This window comes from Bos mutus, chromosome 7, assembly GCF_027580195.1.
Source record: "Bos mutus isolate GX-2022 chromosome 7, NWIPB_WYAK_1.1, whole genome shotgun sequence".
Lineage (NCBI taxonomy): Eukaryota > Metazoa > Chordata > Mammalia > Artiodactyla > Bovidae > Bos > Bos mutus.
Window position 1 is genome coordinate 32,703,483 of NC_091623.1, and position 25,039 is coordinate 32,728,521.

Here is a 25,039-nt window from a genome sequence, read left to right on the forward strand (position 1 = left end):
CTCTGATGCTATATATCCTACAAGTAAATGCGGTGACTGCTTTTTGTCCTACATTTTCACAGATATTTCTATAGTATGCTGTAGTTTCAATTTCAAAGTGTAGAATTGGTAACTGTATTTTGCACACTGGTACTGCATACGCTTCTAAATTCTAAGAGTGACAGAGGAGCACATAAATTGCTGTCCTTTTCCTCATGTATGGTCCAACAGGAACAACCCAGGACCCCAGGAGGAGAAAGGAAAGTCCCAGCTTCCATTAGGGACTTAAATGAAGCAGTGTCTCATCAACAGACCTTATGTCCAGTGAAAAAAAGTTTCCAGGGGCTTGAGGTTTACAGTGGATTAACCACCAACTGAATTCCATTGTCCCTACAGCCTTGAATGGCCTGTACATGGTGATGTCACTAAATTTTGGGCACAGACTGATGGCACTGGATACATTGTCTTGGACACTGCCAGTCTTCTTTTGCGCCCCACTAGTACCCAAAGAAGACTAATTTTCATTTGTGCTAGAAGGCCACAAACATACATCTGCAGTACTCCCTCAGGAGTACCTAAATTCCTCTCCCATTTACTACAAGGGGCAGATTTATTTTGACTGCCACTACCTACGATGCCCAAAGCTTTCAATGATAGAAGATACTCAGTTGGTTGTAGGGTGAGAGGCCTGACTCAATGGCTCTGACTTTGGTGTTATTGTACCATCATCAGCAAGGAAGACTGATCAAGCCTAACAAAATCCAGAGACTGCTCATCAGGTTTTGGGGCACTCTGCAGACAGAATCACAGCGCTCTATCCCTCTGGAAGTTAAGGAAAAACTGTCTCCCTTTCCACTAACCAAAAGCCAGTCTAGCATTGGATTTTGGATTTTTGAGTATTGAACACAGTAGACAACTCACTTACGGTTTCTCTTTGGTCTATTATATTAGCTGACCCACAGACCTACACTGAATGCTAATCAGAAAGCTGTGGTATGCTCCATACTTTGAGGTGAAAGTGAAAAGTGAAAATGAAGTCATTCAGTCGTGTCCGACTCTTTGCAACCCCGTGGACTGTAGCCTACCAGGCTCCTCTGTCCATGGGATTCACCAGGCAAGAATACTGGAGTGGGTTGCCATTTCCTTCTCCAGGGGATCTTCCCAACCCAGGGATCAAACCCAGGTCTCCCGCATTGCAGGCAGACGCTTTAACCTCTGAGCCACCATACCACAAACCTAATAAACCGATTTCAGCTGCAAGGCTCTGTGACTGATGATTTTGTGTGCTGGAGCCTCTGGAAAAAGGGAGGAAACCGCCACTCAGAAGCATTATTGCTTGTATAAGAGTCACAGACTCCCTGAAACAGCTACATTTAAAAGCAACTCTTAGCTTTTTCTGGGGAAGAAAATGGGAACCCACTCTAGTATTCTGGCCTGGAGAATTCTGTGGGGAGAGGAACCTGGTGGGCTACAGTCTACGGGGTCACAGGGAGTTGAACACGACTGAGTGACGAACACTAACACTTAGCTTATTACTGGTCTCTTGGCATAATCAAAGTCCTGACTCACAGAAAACTTGATTTTGTGGACTGATATTCTCATTTGGAGATGAACCAAAACAGACTCACCACTAACCATTTGACAAGCCTTACTTGTCAACTGGAATTGGTGTGGTCCAGCCACGGAGGTGGTCATAAAAGAGCCACAAATGTTTAAAGAAACACCACCACTAGACCGCATAGCCCTCAGAATACTGTGGGAATTTCTTTCAAATGAAGTAACTTTCTTTACTCTGGGAAGATTTTCAGAGGGACTACTGATACACTATCTGTACACACCTTGAAGGCAGTTGTCTCTACTACTCGACAAGTAATCCGACTAGAAAAGGTGGTACAAAAAAACTTCTCCCTAATTTTCGTTGAAAAATCAATGACACCTCATCCCTGGAAAGCACTCTGGTCAGCCTCAGTCACTGAGCAGCATTGTTATGGATGAGTGAATTGCCCAAAACTTCATCCTCGCAGGCCCCGGTAGAATATATGCAATTACTAACCCGTTCTGTTATGCCTGAATGAATACCTCAGGCTAAGTGGAAAAGTCAATACAGAAACAAGCAGAAATTTATCTTACTGTCTAAGGTAGATCCTGAGGACCAAGAAATTTGGTCAGCTGGCTGCATCCGAACTTTGCTAGCATGATTGAGGCCAATACTGCAGGTGGCCTTATCCTGTTCTTTGGAGTCTTATTGATATTAGCTTTAATTAAGTACTGTATGAAAAAATACTGAATGATTAGTCCCTATCTGTTAATTATATTAATCATTGTCAAACAAAATGGTATACCCGTGGAAAAATCTGTCATATGGCCCCTGAAACTGTGTCGTGTTTGGCTTTTGGACTATGTGCAATTCAACAATGGTGTGCCCTTTACCACAAAATCTACTCCACAATGGGCTGAAAGTCAAAACTTTTGCACGTATTAACATTTGTTTTTATTTGGCTTACATGTTTTATGTTCCTTTTTTTTCCTTTCTTATTTTTTTAAATTGTTAATAACATATTTGAAGTTAATGTACTCTTTACTATTCTCTTACTGGTTACCTGCAAGTTACAGTGTGTATCCCTGATTTTTTACAACATAAAATAAATGATCACATTCACCATTTTCCCATTAATGCTAGAACCTTAAAACATTTAATTCCACTTGCACCCTCTTTTGGAGAACCAATTCTCAACATCTAATAAAACTGATGTACTTAATAGCAGCGTCTCTTTGATGTCTAAACTTAGATCAACTTTTACAGAGGTGCACAAGGAACATGTATACGAGTCTATTTGTTACTTCATTGTTTGGAAAAGTGAAATAGTTGGAGGCAACTTCATGTTGATGTATATGATACAGAAAAAGAAACAGCATTCATAAAATAGAATCCCATAGCAACCTTAAAATGCCTTAAATAGAGGTCAATATGAATCTGATGAACACAATTTCAGATAAAAGTAACAGAAGAGCACATACAAAATGATATATAGATTTTAGAAATAGACTGTATGTAGACAGGTACATAAGAGGTAACAATATATAAATGTGTGAGAAGGAAGAACTCCAATTTTAAAAGAGGTGTAAGTTACCTCTGCAGAGGGAGGAAAAGAAATGTGATAAAAGAGAAATGCAGAAGTCCTACAAATTTCTATATGTTAAAAACTAGTGATGCAATGATGGGAAAATGTTCATATTTTAAAAATTTGAACAAGCAGCATTCAGATATTTAAAATTTAAGCAAACACTACTGCTCCTTCTACTTCCCACTTAGTTGAAATTTTTCATAAATACATAAAAGAAAACTTTACATAAAAATTTCACAATGAGTACAATGAATGGAAATGTCTACCTGCAAGTGTAGTTGCCTCATTGGGTGATAATATAAACTGATTTTCTATATATATAGGCAAAAATTCAGATGCTCCAATCATAACTAAAGATTCTGAAGCTCTGGACAGAGATAGGTACACAAATATTGGATTCTTGATCAGAATCTGAAATAGAAATAAGTTACATATGAATTATTTTATTTTATTAGGTAAAGAAAAATAGATATACCCACCTGTATATTAGTGACTGATCCACAAAAAGTTTACCTTTTTCAATAACTGACAATACTATATGTATATAAAAATTGAAACAGAAACTTAAAATTCACCAATATACCATAAAAGGCATGTAGTGTTTGAACCATTTTTATTTGCTATTTGATCTCCATAGCACCTATAATTTTGATTTGTGACTCTGGCAGTGTGCTAGGACTGCTAGAACTAGAATATTAATTTTCAAACTGATTTCTATATTTCTTAGATATGTATATATCTTTGAGAATGTTCAATGATGTTTTATATTTGTATATTTTTAAATAAACTTAAATTGTCTTTTTCTATCCCTAAACACTATTTCTGAAATCTATCATTTTCTGCGTATTTGTCAAATTCATCTTCTGGGTTATATTTAACACATTACGTAGTGTAATACCACTCCCATAAGGTTAAATGCTTAAGTCGACTTGAGCTTCCTACTGGTGTGAACAAGGTGACATTAAACATCCCTGTGCAACCCTTAAAGAAATAGGACAGAGTGTCTTTGTAAATATATATACTAGACAGGGATTGCTAGGGCTCTGGGATTTGGTCTACCTCATGCCATTATTTCTCCAAATTTTTCTCCAAAATTATCAGTTTATACTCCCACCGTAATACAAGAGAATTCCATTTTCTTCACGTAGCGACTGGTACTTTTCTAAAATTCATCAAAGCAATATTTCTGATTTCATATTCCTTTCCAGAACTTCGCCATTCTCCAAGAAAGAGGGTTGAACTTCAAAAGGCCTGACTGACTGCCTCACAAAGCAAGTAATGCTGCACAACTTCTGAGGCTGGGTCAAATAATGACAGTATGACTTCTGCTGGGAACGAACTCTCTCAGGAGTCTGGCCGTGGAACGTGGTTACCGTGTTCTGAGAAAAACCAGGCCAGACGGGGAGGTCACGTGTGGGCATTCTGGCAAACAGCCAGAATCAAAAGCTAATATCTGGAACAAACCTTCAGATGACTTCATCACCCAGACTTACTTTACTACAATTGATCAAAACAGATGCTCTTTTATTTTAAGCCACTAAGTTTGGGAGTGGTTTGTCATGTAGCAACAGATAACTGGCATACCCCACATATTCACAAACACTTTAATATTAGTTGGCTTTCAAAATTTCACCATTCTGATGAATGCATATTATTACAGTGCTATTTTTTATAATTCTCTAACTTCAAATATAACTGAGCATTTCTTCATATAATTTCTTAGCTATTTAGTATTCACTTGGGAGTATGAACTGGCTGTTTATATGCTTCCTGAAATTCTGTAGATTTTCCAAGAACTCTCATTTATTCTAAATACTAATCTTGTGTTGGATTTAGTTATCTGTCACTAACCTTTTAACACTGTCTACAGCTTCCTTCATTGAACAGAAATCTTAATGTAATGTACTTAAGACATCTTAATTACATTAATGTCTTAATGCAATCTAATCCATAAATAAGCTCATATTTGACACTATTACAAATCTTGTCTATTATTTTCATATCCTTATATTGCAAGGTGTTTCTTTCGTTTTAAACCTTGACTTTGTCATTTTTTATAGTCACATTATACTAACCTAGAAATTATCTTTTTGCATAATATGAAGTAGACAGCCAACTTCACTTTACCACACAAAGAACCGAGTTAGTCATCATACCTACTGAACAATTATCTTCGGACTGCCTCCTCTATCATATGACAAGTTCTTATATACACTAATCTGTAGCTGGGTTTTCTGTTCCACTGGCTTGTTTGTTTGTACTGAGGAAATAATACCTTTTCTTTTTTAAACCACTATGGCTTTATATCAGGTCTTATTGTGTACTAGAATAAATATTCTTTGTTTCACTTATTCATGCCCTTGTGTGCCCAGTCACTCAGTGACTTCCCTGCCAGGCTCCTCTGTCCATGGAATTTCCAGGCAAGGATACTGGAGTGGGTTGCCACTTCCTTCTGCAGGGGATTTCCCCAACCCAGAGAAGAGCATGACCTTGCACACCAGAGTAACACCCACTTTTCCCCACAGCCAGTCCCTCCCATCAGAAGCTTGTACAAGCCTCTTACCCTCATCCATCAGAGGGCAGATAGAATCAAAACAACAATCACAGAAAACTAACCAAAATGATCACATAGATCACAGCTTTGTGTAACGTAATGAAACTACGAGCCATGTCCTATAGGGTCACCCAAGACGGATGGGTCATGGTAGAGAGTTATGACCAACTGTGGTCCACTGGAGAAAGAAATGGCAAACCATTTCAGCATTCTTGCCTTGAGAACCCCATGAACAGTATGAAAAGGCAAAAAGACATGATACTCCTGGAGAAGAGCAGAGAAATAGCTCCAGAAGGAATGAAGAGGCTGAGCCAAAGCAGAAACAATGCCCAGTTGTGGGTATGTCTGGTGATGAATGTGAAGTCTGATGCTGTAAAGAACAATACTACATAGGAACCTGTTAGATGCTTGAATCAAGGAAACTTGGAAGTGGTCAAACAGGAGATGGCAAGAGTGAACATTGACATTTTAGGAATCAGCAAACTAAAGTGGGTTGGAATGGGTGAATTTAATTCAGACGACCGTTATATCTACTACTGTGGGCAAGAATCCCTTACAAGAAATGGAGTAGCCGTCATAGTCAACAAAAGAGTCCAAAATGCAGTACTTGGGTGCAATCTCAAAAATGACAGAATGGTCTCAGTTCATTTCAAAGGCAAACTGTTCAATATCACAGTAATCCAAGTCTATGCCCCAACCACTCAATGGCACCCCACTCCAGTACTCTTGCCTGGAGATTCCCAGGGACGGCAGAGCCTGGTGGGCTGCCATCTATGGGGTCGCACAGAGTCAGACACGACTGAAGCAACTTAGCAGCAGCAGCAGCAGCAGCACGCCCCAACCACTAATGCCAAAGAGCTGAAACTCAATGGTTCTATGAAGATCTACAAGACCTCTAGAACTAACACCCAAAAAAGATGTCCTTTTCATCATAGGGGACTGGAATGCGAAAGTAGGAAATTAAGAGATACCTGGAGTAACAGGCAAGTTTGGCCCTGGGATACAAAATGAAACAGAGCAAGGCTAACAGTTTTGCCAAGAGAACACCCTGGCCATAGCAAACACCCTCTTCCAACAACACAACAGATGACTCAACACATGGACATCACCAGATGGTCAATAGTGAAATCAGATTGATTATATTCTTTGCAGCCAAAGATGAATATGCTCTATACAGACAGCAAAAGCAAGACTGGTAGCTGATTGTGGCTCAGATCATGAACTCCTTATTGCAAAATTCAGACTTAAATGGAAGTGAAGTGAGTGAAAGTCGCTCAGTCATACCCGACTCTTTGACCCCATGGACTATACAGTCCATGGAATTCTCCAGGACAGAATACTGGAGTGGGAAGCCTTTCCCTTCTCCAGGGGATCTGCCCAACCCAGGAATGGAACCCAGGTCTACTGCATTGCAGGCAGATTCTTTACCAACTGAGCTATGAAGAAAGTAGGGTAAACCACTAGGCTATTCAAATATGACCTAAATCAAATACCTTATGATTATACAGTGGAAGTGAGAAATAGATTCAAGGAATTAGATCTGATTGAATGCCTCTGTCTATGGACGGAGGTTTGTGACATTGTATAGGAGGCAATGATCAAAACCATCCCCAAGAAAAATAAATGCAAACAAGGCAAAATGGTTGTCTGAGGAGGCCTGACAAATAAATGAGAAAAGAAGAGAAGTAAAAGGCAAAGGAGAAAAGGGAAGATACATCCATCTGAATGCAGAATTCACAGAATAGCAAGGAGAGATAAGAAAGCCTGCCTCAGTGATCAGTGCAAAGAAATAGAGAAAAACAGTAGAATGGGAAAGACTAGAGATCCCTTCAAGAAAATTAGAGATACCAAGGGAACATTTCATGCAAATATGGGCTCAATAAAGGACAGAAATGGTATGGACCTAATAGAAGCAGAAGATATTCAGAAGAGATGGCAAGAATACACAGAAGAACTGTAGAAAAAATATCTTAATGACCCAGATAACCATTTTGTTGTGATCACTCACCTAGAGCCAGGCATCCTGTAGTGTGAAGTCAAGTGGGCCTTAGGAAGCATTACTATGAGCAAAGCTAGTGGAAATGATGGAATACCCATTGAGTTATTTCAAATCCTAAAAAATGATGCTGTGAAAGTGGTACACTCAATATGCCAGAAAATTTGGAAAACTCAGCTAAGGCCAAAAATTTGAAAAAGTCAGTTTTCATTCCAATCACCAAGAAGGGCAAGGCCAAAAAATGTTTAGACTACTGCACAATTGAACTCATTTCACATGCCAGTAAGGTAATGCTCAAACACTATTGAACTGAGGACATCCAGATGTACAAGCTAGGTTTAGAACAGGCAGAGGAACCAGAGATCAAATTGCCAACATACACTGGATCACAGAAAAAGCAAGAGAATTTCAGAAAAATATCTACTTCTGCTGTGTGGATCACAACAAACTGTGGAAAATTCTTTAAGAGATGGGAATAACAGACTACCTTACCTGCCTCTTGAAATATCTGTATGCCTGTCAAAAAGGAACAGTTAGAACTGGACATGGAACAACAAACTGGTTCAAAATTGGGAAAGGAGCACATCAATGCTGTATATTGTCACCCTGCTTATTTAACTTATATGCAAAATACATCCTGTGAAAAGCCAGGCTGGATGAAGTTCAAGCTGGAATCAAGATTGCTGGGGGAAATATCAATAACCTCAGATATGCAGATGACATCACCCTTATGGCTGGCTGAAAGCAAGGAGGAACAGCCTCTTGATGAAAGTGAAAGAGTCGAGAGTGGAAAAGCTGGCTTAAAACTCAATTCAGAAAACTAAGATCATGGCATCTGGTCCCATCTTTCATGGCAAATAGATGGTCAAACAATGGAAACAGTGACAGACTTTATTTTGGGGGGGCTCCAAGATCACTGCAGATGGTGACTGCAGACATGAATCTAAAAGATGCTTGCTCTTTGAAGGAAAAGCCATGACAAAACTAGACATCATATTAAAAAGCTGAGACATCACTTTGTCAACAAAGATTGGTATAGTCAAAGCTATGGTTTTTCCAGTAGTCACATATGGATATGAGAGTTGGACTTTAAAGAAGGTGAGAGCAGAAGAATTAATGCTTTCTAACTGTGGTGTTAGAGAAGACTCTTGAGAGTCCTTTGGACTGCAAGGAGATCAAGCCAGTGAGTCCTAAAGGAAATCAATCCTGAATATTCATTGGCAGGACTGATACTGAAGCTGAAGCTCCAATACTTTGGCCACCTGAGTTCACTGGGAAATACCCTAATGCTGGGAAAGACTGAGGACAGGAGGAGAATGGGGCGACAGAGGATGAGATGGTTGGATGGCATCATCGACTCAATGTACATAAGCTTGAGCAAACTCTGGGAGATAGTGAAGGACAGGGAAGCCTGGCATGTTGCAGTCCATGGGACTGCAAAGAGTCAACACAACTGAGTGACTGAACAAAAACAACAACAAATATTGTGTATCTTTCAACTTATCCTAGTCTCCTCTAATACCATTACATAGAGTTATAGATTTTTTCATGAAGTTCTTGAGCAGCTTTGTTAACATAGTTCCTGAATTGTTTATAGTTTTGTGATTACTTTTTACTTTGTTAATTTTAAAAGTACTATTTCATGAATAGTCTTGTTTATTTGAATATTTTATTTTGTTTTATTTTTTAATTTTATATTTCTCATGTTGCATATTCAGACACTGCTCAATTACTGGGTTACATCTCTTTTATAGGTCCTTCTAGTTCACAAATGTAATTTATTCATAATAATTATTGAGAATTGAACACTAAGAATAGTCCTTATTCTAATGAAAGTTAAAGCAATATTTCATGATTCTGGATGAAATGGAAGACTGTATTAGATATAACGAGCAGAACAAGAAGCAGAGAAATCTAGTTTTTGTCTGGGTCTGCAACTGATTTTTGAAGCAACAGTGAGCAAATCACAATCTCTATATGTCTCATTTTTAGCAAGTATTATGTAATAGTAGCCAGAGCAATGGCCTCAGAGCCAAATACATGAGGTATTCTTATGCTTTTAACCTCAGTTCAGTCCCCTGTACATGTGTGTGTAAGTGTGTGTCCAAAGTTATACAGGTCCTAGAAAAGTTACTCATCATTTCTCCCTTATTTTGCTCATCCTCTTTAAATTACTGGTAAAGTAGAAATTATAATATCTAACTTATGGTGATTATGAGAATTGAGTCTGTGTAATAATTTAAATAATATCTGATACATATTAATAGTAGGTGCCCAGTAAAGAATACATATCAATTTCATCATTTATAAAGTAAGAATAATCACATCAGATTACTAGATTTCTTACTTATAAACTTTAGTGTGTCTTAAATCATTTGGAAGATGGTTATAAAACATATATCGCCAGGTCCTACTTCCAAAGTTTCTGGTTCAGTAGATCTGGAATGGGGCCTAAGAATTTATGTTTCAGCAAACTCCCAAATAATGATGATGATGCTAATCTGGGAACAAGGGCATGAGACAATTTTTGTGTTTAGGCTGACATGAATGGACTCATTGGCTAACTCATAATGCAACTTATTACAGTGTTACACAGGAAATAAAGTCCAAGCAGACTCTCGGTAGCTCAACAATGCAGTGCTTGTAAAGATATAGGACATCATTCAGAATAAGATGGCAGCCCACCATGACTGCTCAACAGTGGGAGTTCCATTGCTTTGTCGATTGCTTCAAAGGCTGGAATATTCAGCTTCTTTCTGTCAGTTTATTGCATCTATGTCTACTTCTGTTTTGGCTACTGACTATTCTCTCTCCATTTGCTTCTTCATCTCAATGGCCTTTGATAACTCATCTTCTCTATGTCCATTTACCAAAGGCATGTTGCTCAATTTTCCCTCTCTTTCTCCTATGTATACTCCCTGAGAGAGAAATTGATGAGATAAGTTACTTCATAGCAAGGTGCCCCTACTGGTTATTGTTCTCAAGATATGATACTCAGTAAGTTTTAGGAAATCTAAAGATTACTGACTTGGGCTCAAATGCTGACCCAGATCTACTTTTGGCTAGAACAATCAGAATATATCATACAGAGTACAGCGACTAATGCACAAGGAAACACTTCTGGGCACCTTATTCAGAAAGGGACTATGAACAGAGAAAATCATCAGCATACCAAGGATTCTCTTACAGGTTTTCTTACCTAAAAAATCCAGCCTATTTCTTTTCTTAGGTATAACATATGGGGGGAGTGCAAAAAAGAAAGCCAGATATATAAATTGGTATCTAAGTGGTTTGCTGTAGCAAAATGAGGGTTTTCTGGTACTGGTTGACACACAAAGGGAGAACCTGAATTAGTTCCACAAAATAGAAGACAGTTCTGTGCAATTAGCCATGTCTTGCGGTACTGTGGGTCTTAGTCCTAGTCCTTCTCAGAGTTTCTCAACAACCCAGGGTCTTTACTATACTAGAGGAAGCTCATGCTGGTCTGGAATTTCAAACTAGGTTCAGTTCAGTACTAGGTTCAGTTCAGTTCAGTCACTCAGTCGTGTCCGACTTTGCGACCCCATGAATCGCAGCACGCCAGGCCTCCCTGTCCATCACCAACTCCCGGAGTTCACTTAGACTTATGTCCATCAAGTCAATGATGTCATCCAGCCATCTCATCCTCTGTCTTCCCCTTCTCCTCCTGCCCCAATCTCTCCCAGCGTCAGAGTCTTTTCCAATGAGTCAACTCTTCCCATGAAGTGGCCAAAGTACTAGAGTTTCAGCTTTAGCATCATTCCTTCCAAAGAAATCCCAGGGCTGATCTCCTTCAGAATGGACTGGTTGGATCTCCTTGCAGTCCAAGGGACTCTCAAGAGTCTTCTCCAACACCACAGTTCAAAAGCATCAATTCTTTGGCACTCAGCTTTCTTCACAGTCCAACTCTCACATCCATACATGACCACTGGAAAAACCATAGCCTTGACTAGACGAACCTTTGTTGGCAAAGTAATGTCTCTGCTTTTCAATATGCTATCTGGCTTGGTCATAACTTTCCTTCCAAGGAGTAAGCGTCTTTTAATTTCATGGCTGCAATCACCATCTGCGGTGATTTTGGAGCCCAAAAAAATAAAGTCTGACACTGTTTCTACTGTTTCCCCATCTATTTCCCATGAAGTGATGGGACCAGACACCATGATCTTTGTTTTCTGAATGTTGAGCTTTAAGCCAACATTTTCACTCTCCACTTTCACTTTCATCAAGAGGCTTTTGAGTTCCTCTTCACTTTCTGCCATAAGGGTGGTGTCATCTGCCATATCTGAGGTTATTACTATTTCTCCCAGCAATCTTGATTCCAGCTTGTGTTTCTTCAGTATTCTTGCCTTGAGAACCCAATGAACAGTATGAAAAGGCAAAATGATAGGATAAAAGAGGAATTCCCCAGGTCAGTAGGTGCCCAATATGCTACTGGAGATCAATGGAGAAATAACTCCAGAAAGAATGAAGGGATGGAGCCAAAGCAAAAACAATACCCAGTTGTGGATGTGACTGGTGATAGAAGCAAGGTCCGATGCTGTAAAGAGCAATATTTCATAGGAACCTGGAATGTCAGGTCCATGAATCAAGGCAAATTGGAAGTGGTCAAACAGGAGATGGCAAGAGTAAACGTCGACATTCTAGGAATCAGCGAACTAAAATGGATTAGAATGGGTGAATTTAACTCAGATGACCATTATATCTACTACTGAGGGCAGGAATACCTTAGAAGAAATGGATTAGCCATCATGGTCAACAAGAGTCTGAAATGCAGTACTTGGATGCAATCTCAAAAACGACAGAATGATCTCTGTTTGTTTCCAAGGCAAACCATTCAATATCACAGTAATCCAAGTCTTTGCCCCAACCAGTAACGCTGAAGAAGCTGAAGTTGAACGGTTCTATAAAGACCTACAAGACCTTTTAGAACTAACAGCCAAAAAAGATGTCCTTTTCATTATAGGGGACTGGAATGTAAAAGTAGGAAGTCAAGAAACACATGGAATAACAGGCAAATTTGGCCTTGGAATATGAAATGAAGCAGGGCAAAGGCTAATAGAGTTTTGCCAAGAAAATGCACTGGTCATAGCAAACACCCTCTTGCAACAACACAAGAGAAGACTCTACACATGGATATCACCAGATGGTCAACACCGAAATCAGATTGATTATATTCTTTGCAGCCAAAGATGGAGAAGTTCTATACAGTCAACAAAAACAAACTAGTTTGGGTACTCCTATATGTGCTTACTTAGCTGGGAGTTGAAACAAGAGCAGGACTAGTAAAATATAAAGTATTGGGTATAGAGGCCTGAGAAAAGTAGACTGAGATTCAGGACAGGGCTCAAGCAGCAGTGGGATACAAATGTTAATGAAGAAACCAACGCAGAGGAATGTTGCAGGGAGGAAACAGTTCCTAAAGATGGGTCATATAATATCCCAGTTAATTCTGGAAATTTTCCTATCATGTGGTAGAAGCATTAATCTACTGCCTACCCTAATCCAGGTTGCATGATGGGAGACACTGGTCCTGCCAGTAAAAAGGCCTTGGTGTCTATGGACAAATAGAAGGAAAACAAGTTGAGGAGGACACCAATAAATGTTTAACTTCTCAAGAGTTTTACTTGTAATTTACCTTCTCATGGAAGTCGTGGATCGGGAGGTGTCTGGAACACTGACTAATGTGCAGGGACCACCTTAGCAAGGCTCACACTGGGCACCTGCTCTGGCTGCTCTTGCTTCAGGACAACTACCCTCTCAGGTGAAGGCGCCACTGCAGGGAATGAGGGGAACACACACCTGTAGCGAACGGAAACAGCTCAGACCTGATTCTCAGGGCTTCTCCTCCAGCACCTCAGGACCCAACCTTACCCCAGATAGGGCAAGGATGGTCACTGAGCCTAGGACAAGCCCTAGCTCATACCTGACTGGCTCTATCCATGCCAGCTCCAGCCCCACCTCCCACCAAGGTGATAGCTGGCCGGTGTACCCTGGGGGAATACATGACCCTTGCACATTTCAGATCCAGCTCTCCCACCAGAGGCCCTGGGAGCACACACACTGTACAGGGATGCTCTCACATAGGGACACCCTTTCGAGTCTGGGATAGTTAACTGCTTTACCTAATTTCATAGAGATATTCACAAGAAAGTTAAACACCATGAGAAGACAGAGGAATTTGTTTCAAATGAAATTATAAGAAAAAAAAACTCTAAAAAAAGAATTAATGAAATTATAAATAAATAATTTCTCAGATAATGAGTTCAAAGCATTAGTAATAAGAATGCCAACTGAACTTCAGAAAAGAATAGATGAACACAGTGAGAAATTTAACAAGGAAATTGAAAATATAAAAAGAGCCAGTCAGAGCTGAAGAATACAAGAATTGAAATGAAAAATGCACTAAAAGGAATTAACAACAGACTAAAGGACATGAAAGAATGCTTAAGTGATCTAGAAGGCAGAATTATGGAAATCACCCATTCAGAACAGCAAAAAGAAAAATAAATTTAAAAAGTAAGGGCAGTTTAAGGGACATGTGAGATTTCATCAAGCATAATATTATGTATATGCAGGTCAGGAAGCAACAGTTAGAACTGGACATGGATCAACAGACTGGTTCCAAATAGGAAAAGGAGTACGTCAAGGCTGTATACTGTCACCCTGCTTATTTAACTTATACGCAGAGTACATCATGAGAACGCTGGGCTGGAAGAAGTACAAGCTGGAATCAAGATTTCTGGGAGAAATATCAATAACCTCAGATATGCAGATGACACCACCCTTATGGCAGAAAGTGAAGAGGAACTAAAAAGCTTCTTGATGAAAGTGAAAGTGGAGAGTGAAAAAGTTGGCTTAAAGCTCAACATTCAGAAAACGAAGATCATGGCCTCTGGTCCCATCACTTCATGAGAAATAGATGGGGAAACAGTGTCAGACTTTATTTTTGGGGGCTCCAAAATCACTGCAGATGGTGACTGCAGCCATGAAATTAAAAGACGCTTACTCCTTGGAAGGAAAGTTATGACCAACCTAGATAGCATATTCAAAAGCAGAGACATTACTTTGCCAACAAAGGTCCATCTAGTCAAGGCTATGGTTTTTCCAGTGGTCACGTATGGATGTGAGAGTTGGACTGTGAAGAAAGCTGAGCACTGAAGAATTGATGCTTTTGTTCTGTGATGCCAGAGAAGACTCTTGGGAGTCTCTTGGACTGCAAGGAGATCCAACCAGTCCATCCTAAAGGAGACCAGTCCTGGGTGTTCATTGGAAGGACTGATGCTGAGACTGAAACTCCAATACTTTGCCCACCTGATGCAAAGAGTTGACTCATTGGAAAAGACCCTGATGCTGGGAGGAATTGGGGGCAGGAGGAGAAGGGGATGTCAGGATGAGATGGTTGGACGGCATCACTGACTCGATGCACATGAGTTTGGGTGAACTCTGGGAGTTGGTGATGGACGGGGGGGCCTGGCGTGCTGCAATTCATGGAATCGCAGAGTCAGACACGACTGAGTGACTGAACTGAATATTATGTACATTATAGGGGTCCCAGAAGGAGGAGAGAGAAAGAACAGGGTTAAAAATGTATTTGATGAAATTATGGCTGAAAAATCCTGAACTTCAAGAATGAAACAGGTAACCACGTACAAGAAACACACAGAGTCTCAAAAGAGATGAATCCAAAGACATCTACACTAAGACTTATCATAATTAAAATGGCAAAAGTTAGAGATGAAGAGAATTCTAAAGAAGAGCAAGAGAAAAATAAAGAGTAATTTACAAGGGAATCCCCCCACATTGCTATTAGTGATCTTTCTGCAGAAGCTTTGCAGGTCATGAGGGAGTAGCATAATATATTTTACTGTTAAAAGGGAAAAACTTACAACCTAGGATATTCTACCCAGCAGAGTTATTGCTCAGATTTGAGAGAAAGATAATGAACTTTTCAGACAGAAAAAACAAAAAGAAATCATGAATACTAAACTGACCTTAAATAAAAAGTGTCTTCTAAGTTGAAAAGAAACGATAATAAGAATTTATGAGAAAAGAAAAATCCCACTAGGAAAGGCAAATATATAGTAAAGGCTATGGACCAACCACTTAAATAAGCTAGTATGAAGATTAAAAGACAATGACTGTAATATCATCTATAACTACAATATCTAAGGGATAAATATGGAAATGTAAATATGACATCAACAACACACAAAAAAAATGGATGAGGGAAGTTAAAACCATAGATCTTTCAGGATGTGTTTGAGTTTAAATAGAGAACAGTTTAAAACAAGTAGAGTTACCAGTCAACATATATGAAGCCACATATATGTAATCACAAATCAAAAACCTATAATAGATACACAAAATTAGAAAGAAAAATACAAGTATACCACTAAAGAAAAATCATAAAAATACATGGGAAAAAACAAAAACAAGAAAAACGGAGAAGAACTATAAAAACAATCAGGAAAAATAACGAAATGGCAATGAGTACATACCTATCAATAATCACTTTAAATGTCATCAGAAAAATGCTCCAATCAAAAGACAAATGTTGGCTGATTAGGTAGAAAAAACAAGACCTATCTATGTACTGCTTAGAATTAACACTTCGGACCTAAAGACACATACACAAACTGAAGGTGAGGGGATTGTAAAAAGACAGTCATGGAAATGAAAAGAAAGCTGGGGTTAGAATACTCATATCACACAAAACAGACACTAAAACAGTCTATAAGAACAAACAAAGGCATTATATAATGACACAGATCAATGTAAGAAGATGACATAACATCCATTAACATATGTGCACCTAATATGTGAGCACCTAAATATACAAAGCAAACACTAACAAACATAAAAGGAGAAATGAACAAGAATACAAAAATAGTAGGGGACATTAATACCCCATTTGTATCAATTGACACACCATCCAGACATAAAGTCAATATGGAAATTGTGGTCTTACACGACACATTAGACTACTTGGCTTAACAGACATCCATAGGACATTCCATCCCCAAACAGCAGATATACATTCTTTTCAAGTGCACTTAAAGTGTTCTTCAGGTCAGGTCATATGTAGGCCACAAAATAAGTCTCAACAAATTTAAGAGGACAGAAACTATATTGAGCACTTTTTCTAACCACAGTGGTATGTAACTAGAAATCAGTTATAGGAAAAAAAAAAATGGACAAAGCACAAATGTGGAGACAAAATAACATGCTACTAGAAAATCAATGGGCCAGTGAAGAAATCAAAGAGGAAAATAGAAAAGATACAGAGAAAAATGAAAATTAAAAAGACAAATTTCAAAAGCTATGGGATGCAACAAAAGCAGTTCAAAGAGGGAAGTTCATAGCAATACAGTCCTACCTGAAGAAACGAATCTCAAAACAAACAACTTAACCTACCATCTAAGTAGAAAATATCAACAAAATTAAGAGCTGCTTTTTTTTTTAAAGATAAGCCTTAAGCTAGGTTCATTAAGAAAAAAAGATAGAGGATACAAATAAACAAAATAAGAAATTAAAGAGGAAAAATTACAACTGATATCACAGAGATACAAAAATTATAAGAGAATACAGCAAATAGTTAAAGGCCAACAAATGGACAATCTAGAACAAATGGATAAATTTCTAGAAACATACAATCTTCCAAAACTGAATCTAAAGAAGAAATAAACAATCTGAACAGATCCATCACTAGTAGTGAAATTGAATTTGTAAGAAAAAATTCCCAGCAAACAAGTCCAGGACTGGACAACTTCATAGGGGAATTCTACCAAGCATATAGGTAAGAGCTAATACTTATAGATAAGAGCTAATACTTCTCAAGCCATCTCAAAAAATTTTGGAGGGAACACTGTCTAATTCATTCTACAGGGTCACCATTACCCTCATACCAAAATCAGATAAAGACAAGCACATAAAAATAAAACTATGGGCCAAAATTTCTGACGAATATAGATGCAGAAATCCTCAAAAAAAATAGCAAATTGAATACATGTTTGTTAGTTTTGTTGCTTTGACGTGTAGGTTCATAAAAGCAAAACTCAGTCATGACCAATGAGAAGGGCTGACAGGAACTTTACCTGGGTAAGGTCCTATAGGCCATTCTGAAATAAACATTTCTAAACGGAAAAAAAAAAGTTGTTTGTGAGAGTATTTGTTAACTTCTGAAGTTCTTTTCTAAGTTATTAAAATATAATAAAAAGATAATGCTAATACCTCTGTCATCTTATTAAATGGATTATTTATTTATATAGAGAAAAAAATAAATCCATTATAATATAAAAGTTAAAAGCAATAGAAGAAGGAAAAATACTTTGTATCAATCTTTGACACTAACCAAGTTCATAGTGAAGCCACATAGGTGAAATGGATCCTATTTTCCATTACCTATAAAATGAGTAGGTTAATTAAGACTTCAAAAGTTCCATTCAGATTCAAGTTGAACACTTTATAGTTTTCTCAAATCCACAACAAAAATATCGTACATGTCAATTTAATTTGCTTGTTCATATAAAATACATTACCCCAAAAGTAGCAAATAAGTCCTTGATATTAGGTCCAAATTCCTGATCTTTTGTTTGATCTCTGTCCAAAATATGAGGCTGTTTACGTTTTCCAGCTTTTATCCTTGCTGTGCCTATACGTTAACAAGGAGAAGAATCTTATAACATGTTCAAATAACTAACACACATATAATAAGCATTCATACATATTCCAACATAGACCCAATTGGTCCTGAAATGGTAAGTGAACTATTTTTGAACAAGCTAAAGTCAAGCTGGTGGCCCCTGGTGGCTCAGACGGTAAAGCATCTGCCTGCAATGCGGAAGACCCAGGTTCAATCCCTGGGTTGGGAAGATCCCCTGGAGAAGGAAATGGCAACCCCCTCCAGTACTCTTGCCTGGAAAATTCCATGGACTGAGGAGCCTGGTAGGCTACAGCCCATGGGGTCCCAAAGAGTAGGACACGACTGAGCGACTTCACTTTCACTTTCAAAGTCAAGCTAATAAACTAAAAGACATTCTCTTCTAAAACAGTACTGTCCTAAAGAACTTTGTGATAAGGAAAATTTCCCATATCTGTACTCTCCAATATCTCCAATACCGTAGCCATTAGCTATGATGTGGCTATTAAATATTTTAAAATGTAGCTCCTATGATTGAGTAAATGGATTTTTAATTTAAATTGAAATTTAAATAGCTACATATAGTGACTACAGTATTTGACAGCATAGCCCTAAAATATAAAAGCACAAATTTGGTATTACTAAAAATATTTTGTACCAATTAAATTTACTACCATTAGGAAACGATTTGATTTCTCTAATGTTACATGTATATTCCAGTGTTTTCCAAAGACTTATAATAGTTAGTACTTTACCTTATAACGTAAATCCTGATAGGTAAATAGGATTAAATATGCTTCTTTCATTAAGAAAATTTTAGATTGCATGAAGCATTTTTAGACAGGAATGACAAACAAAACTATGTACTAATGACAGTCTGGTACATAAATAAAATAATTACTTGGTGGCATGCTTTATTTGTTCAAATAATACTAGCACATGTCACTGTTTGTCCATTACAGAAAGAAATGTACACAGAAAGTAATGAAATTCAGTCATATTCTGAGAACTGGGGATCAGGGTAGGGTGAGGAATATACTCTCCTTTAATTTAATGAATTATATTTTTATAGTCACCTCGTAAACTCTGTGGAAAGCATGAAAATGGTATTAATGTAGACCATGCAATAACTGCAATAATTACAAAATAACTCCACCAACTCTGCTGCCAACGTTCTTTATCATCACTGTCTCCAACACTTTAATAGAGAAAATGAAAAATTTCAACTTTGTATAGTTTATTACAAAGCCATAATTAAACAGAGAGAGAAAGAGCATTTTCTGTTAGTCTTTGTTATTGCTTTGTTTTGCTGATATTGAGTGGTTGTGAGTTCTCCAATTTTGTGGTTCTCTTCTGTCATGTAGGATGCTAAATTTTGTCCTTTCCCCACTTTTCCCCTGTCTGCTCAGGTGGTGAACAGTAATTCTTTGTCCCTTTTAAACTTCTTTCTCTGACAGAAGTTACACATTTAGAAGACTCGCTTTAAATCTCATCTATTTTTTAAAAAATCATTCTTACCCCCTTTAAATCATGTGCCAAATTCTTTAGAACAAGGTTGGCCCTTTAAATTGCACAACTAACACTTTACCTGGGTATCTGACTCATTACCATTTCTTGGTAATCTTTTTCTTATAGTCCCTTCTCTGACCTCTCAGATTGAGCGTGTTTTAGCCTTCTAGTGATCCTAACTCATCACGCTTTGATAGCCTTTGTCTTCTATCCCCTCTGCGGTTTTTCTTGGTCTATGTTTGCAAACCATAAAGCTTTGCAGTGGGCAGAGCAAGATGGAGATGTGAAGGGTCCTCTGCTGGGATTTTGTTGATTTTTTTACCCTTTTCAGTCACAGTTGCTTTGTAGTTTCAACATTCTTTGTTTCCAATTATGTTCAGGCCATGATTTTTGTGGGGTATTTTCATGTTACGACATTATTTTATATCATTTAGGGAGGAGACTTGGGGAAGCTGATTACCACATCGCTGCCATTATCTTCAGTTCCACACACATTTAAGATGCTGTCCAACCAGCTGTTGTGGGAAAAAGTCCACATCCACAAGAACCAGCTTTGGTGGTACTCTAATGCCAGCAAGATCTGCTGCCAACAGAACCTGGTGAGTAGCCTGCATTTAGGCCTCGACTTCCACAGAGTATGGAGAATATTCCCAGTTTATTCATTGATGGGACAACTTCCTATCCATTGCTACATTATTCAGGGATACAAATACCAACTTGCAATGACACAGGGTTACAAATTTGATGTCCAGAGTTCAGTAAGGATATATACATGTGGATATGTTATGCCCAGGGAGTTTCAACTCCAGATTATCACTGGGCTCTGTTTCCTTGTTAATTATAATATTCATAAAATTTATATTTTTCTCTCTTTTAAAGTATTTAAAAAATTACAGCTTTTTGGAAATCTTTCTTTTTACATTTGAACCCATCTATGTATTCTAACTATATGTATGCATTGGTTCCAATTATTACCATGCAACTACTCTCATTTGACACACAAATCCAACTGTTACAAGTCAAACATTTTATTATAACCCATAATTATCATATGTATCTGGAAGAGCAATTTTGTAAAAACAGCCCCTTATTTGATGAATGAGGACTTATTTAACATTATAGAAAATAATACAATAAAGCTTTAGTTATTGAAACCCTTCAGTATTGGCATGAAATAAAAAAATATATCAGGGAACATACTAGAGATACAGAGACAGGAAGAAAATCTATATATACAGGAAAATTTTATTTATCATAAAGATGGTATTAAAAATTAAATTAATATTTTAAAAAATCATGGACTGACTAAAAAATGTTATAAGCATAAATAAATATTCCTTTCAGGAAAAAATATAAATGTGTCCCATTTCTCATATTATATGCAAAAATAAACTGAAATTGATGTTAAATTTAAATGTACAATCAAATCCAGACAAGGACACTACAAGTAAAGAAAATTACAAGTCAATATTTGTGATGAACATCAGTGCAAAAATACTCAACCAAATACTAGAAAACTGAACTAAACAGTACATTAAAAGGATCACAACCATGATCAAGTGGGATTTGTTCCAAGGACAAAAGGATGATTCAACATCTGCAAATCAATCAGTGTGATTCACCACATTAACAAAATGAAGGATAAAAATCATATGATCATGCCAATTAAAGCATAAAAAGCATTTGAGAAAATCCAACATCCATTTATGATGAAAGACACTCAATGGATTGGGTATACAGGGAACATTTTGTTGTTTAGTCTCTAAATTGTGTCTGACTCTATTGCAACCCCATGGACTGTAGCCTGCCAGACTGCTCTGTCCATAGGATTTCCCAAGCAAGAATACTGGAATGGGTTACCATTTCCTTCTACAGGGGATCTTCCCGACCCACAGATCAAACTGCATTGGCATGTGAATTCTTTACCAATGAGCCACCAAGGAAGTCCATAGAGGGAACATGCTGCTAAGTCTCTTCAGTCGTGTCCAACTCTGTGCGACCCCATAGACGGCAGCCCGCCAGGCTCCTCTGTCCCTGGGATTCTCCAGGCAAGAACACTGGAGTGGGCTGCCATTTCCTTCTCCAATGCATGAAAGTGAAAAGTGAAAGTGAAGTCGCTCAGTCGTGTCCAACCCTCAGTGACCCCATGGACTGCAGCCTTCCAGGCTCCTCCGCCCATGGGATTTTCCAGGCAAGAGTACTGGAGTGGGGTGCCATTGCCTTCTCTGAGAGGGAACATACCTCAACATTAAAAAGGCCATACATGACAAACACACAGCTAACATCACACTGAAGAGTGAAAAGCTAAAAACATTTCTTCTGAGATCAGATAAAGGCAAGGATGCTTACCTAGCCACAGCAATTAGGAAAGAGAAAGAAATAAAAGGCAACCAAATCAGAAAGAAGTAAGTAAAACTGTTTCTGTTGTAAAATGGCATGATATTACATATAGAAAACTCCAAAAACTCCACCTAAAAACCTGGTAAGGGCCCCAAGCTATGACACCATTCTATTAAGCCAGATATTTCTGGATAATGGTGTGCAGATTAAGACCAGTAATTGCCATGCTGTCATACTGCCTTTGTCTTATCATATATCCCTAGTCAAAGACTAGAGAGATAACCACAGGAATGAGATACCAGAGGGAAGAATAGGGCATCTATATGAATGGTAGTGATAGCACAAGCGCTTTTGGTAGAATGAATATTGTTATGAATGAATATTTGTGTCCCCTTCAAATTCATATGTTAAGATTCCTTGTAATGGTTTTAAGAAGTGGAGCTTTGGGGAGGTGATTAAGTTATGATGGTAGAGTCTGCATGAATGTGACTAAAAACCCCAGACAGACTTCTTGCCTATTCACCCATGAAAGGACACAGGGAGAAAATAGCTGTATCTATGAACCAGAAAGCAGGATCTCACCAGACACTGAATTTGCCAGCACCTTGATCATGGACTTCTCAGCATACAGAAATATAAGAAGTACATTTCTGTTTCTGTAAGCTCAGAGTATGAGATTTCTATTCAGTTCAGTTAGGTTCAGTCACTCAGTCATGTCCAACTCTTTGCGACCCCATGAACCGCAGCATGCCAGGCCTCCCTGTCCATCACCAACTCCCGGAGTTCACCCAAACCCATGTCCATTGAGTCGGTGATGCCATCCAGCCATCTCATTCTCTGTCATCCCCTTCTCCTCCCATGCTCAATCTTTCCCAGCATCAGGGTCTTTTCAAATGAGTCAGCTCTTTGCATCAGGCCAAAGTATTGGAGTTTCACCTGTCCAAATAGACAAAGACAGTAGAGAAGAAAATTCTTGCCTAGGATATGTGCTGTTGTTCCTGTTGTTGCTGAGTTGTGTCCCACTCTTTGTGACCCCATGGACTGTAGCACAACAGACTCTTCTGTCCTCCACTATCTCCTGGAGCTTGCTCAAATTCCTGTTTATTGAGTAGGTGATGCTATCTAAGCATCTTATCCTCTGATACTCCATTCTCCTTTTGCCTTCAATCTTTCCCAGCATCAGGGTCTTTTCCAATGAGTCAGTTCTTCACATCACATGGCCAAAATATTGCAGCTTAAGCTTTGCCATCAGTCTACCAGTGAATATTCAGGGTTGATTTCCTTTAGGGTTGGTTGATTTGATCTCCTCGCTGTCCAAGGGACTCTCAAGAGTTTTCTCCACCATCATACAATTCAAAAGAATCAATTCTTTGGCACTCAGCCTGCTCTACAATTCAACTCTCACATATGTATATGACTACTGGAAAAACCATAGCCTGGACTATATGGACATTTATCAGCAAAGTGATGCTTCCATTTTAAATACAATGTCTAGATTTGTCATACCTTTCCTTTTAAGAAGTTCAGTTCCATTCAGTTCAGTCGCTCAGTCACGTCCAACTTTTTGCAACCCCATGGATTGCATCACTCTAGGCCTCCCTGTTCATCACCAGCTCCTGGAGCTTACTCAAACTCACACCCATTGTGTCAGTGATACCATCCAACCATCTTATGCTCTGCCATCCCCTTCTCCTCCTGCCTTCAATCTTTCCCAGCATCAGGGTCTTTTCAAATGACTCAGTTCTTCACATCAGGTGGTCAAAGTATTGAAATTTCAGTTTCAGCATCAGTCCTTCCAATGAATATTAAGGACTAATTTCCTTTAGGATAGACTGTTAGATCTCCTTGCAGTCCAAGGGACTCTCAAGAGTCTTCTCCAACACCACAGTTCAAAAGCATCAATTCTTCGGCGCTCAGCTTTCTTCACAGTCTAACTCTCACATCCATACATGACTACTGGGAAAACCATAGCTTTGACTAGATGGACCTTTGTTGGCTAAGTAATGTCTGGTTTTTAATAAGCTGTCTAGGTTGGTCATAACTTTTCATCCAAAGAGCAAGCATCTTTTAATTTCATGGCTGCAGTCACCATTTACAGTGATGTTGGAGCCCAAAAAATAAAGTCTGTCACCATTTCCACTGTTTCCCCATCTATTTGACATGAAGTGATAGGACAAGATGCCATGATCTTAGTTTTCTGAATGTTGAGTTTTAAGCCAACTTTCTCACTCTCCTCTTTCACTTTTATCAAGAGGCTCTTTAGTTCTTCTTCACTTTCTGCCATAAGGGTGGTGTCATCTGCATATCTGAGGTTATTGATATTTCAAGGAGTAAGCATATTTTAATTTCATGGCTACAGTCAACATCCACAGTGATTTTGGGAGCCAAGGAAATAAATAAAATCTGCACTGCTCCAGTTTTTCCCCTTCTATTTGCCACTAAGTGATAGAACTGGTTTATTTCTGCTTTATTGACTATGCCAAAGCCTTTGACTGTGTGGATCACCACAAACTGTGGAAAATTCTGAAAGAGATGGGAATACCAGACCACCTGACCTGCCTCTTGAGAAATCTGTATGCAGGTCAGGAAGCAACAGTTAGAACTGGACATGGAACAACAGACTGGTTCCAAATAGGAAAAGGAGTACGTCAAAGCTGTATATCGTCACCCTGCTTATTTAACTTATATGCAGAGTACATCATGAGAAATTCTGGGCTGGATGAAGCATAAGCTGGAATCAAGATTGCCAGGAGAAATATCAATAACCTCAGATATGCAGGTGACACCACCCTTATGGCAGAAAGTGAAGAAGAACTAAAGAGCCTCTTGATGAAAGTGAAAGAGGAGAGTGAGAAAGTTGGCTTAAAGCTCAACATTCA

The 25,039-nt window shown here is 38.5% G+C and overlaps 1 protein-coding gene across 1 annotated transcript in view; it reads right to left on the reverse strand.

The window, feature by feature from the left end:
- Positions 1-25,039, reverse strand: part of SLCO6A1 (solute carrier organic anion transporter family member 6A1) — a 113,289-nt gene that overhangs the window by 57,955 nt on the left and 30,295 nt on the right. Inside the window, exons 6-8 of the mRNA XM_005889812.3 lie at positions 19,388-19,472; positions 18,211-18,323; positions 3,371-3,515 (exon numbers count right to left, since the gene is read on the reverse strand). Of these exons, the coding sequence (XP_005889874.3) occupies positions 3,371-3,515; positions 18,211-18,323; positions 19,388-19,472 (343 nt within the window). The remainder of the gene's footprint in view (positions 1-3,370; positions 3,516-18,210; positions 18,324-19,387; positions 19,473-25,039) is intronic.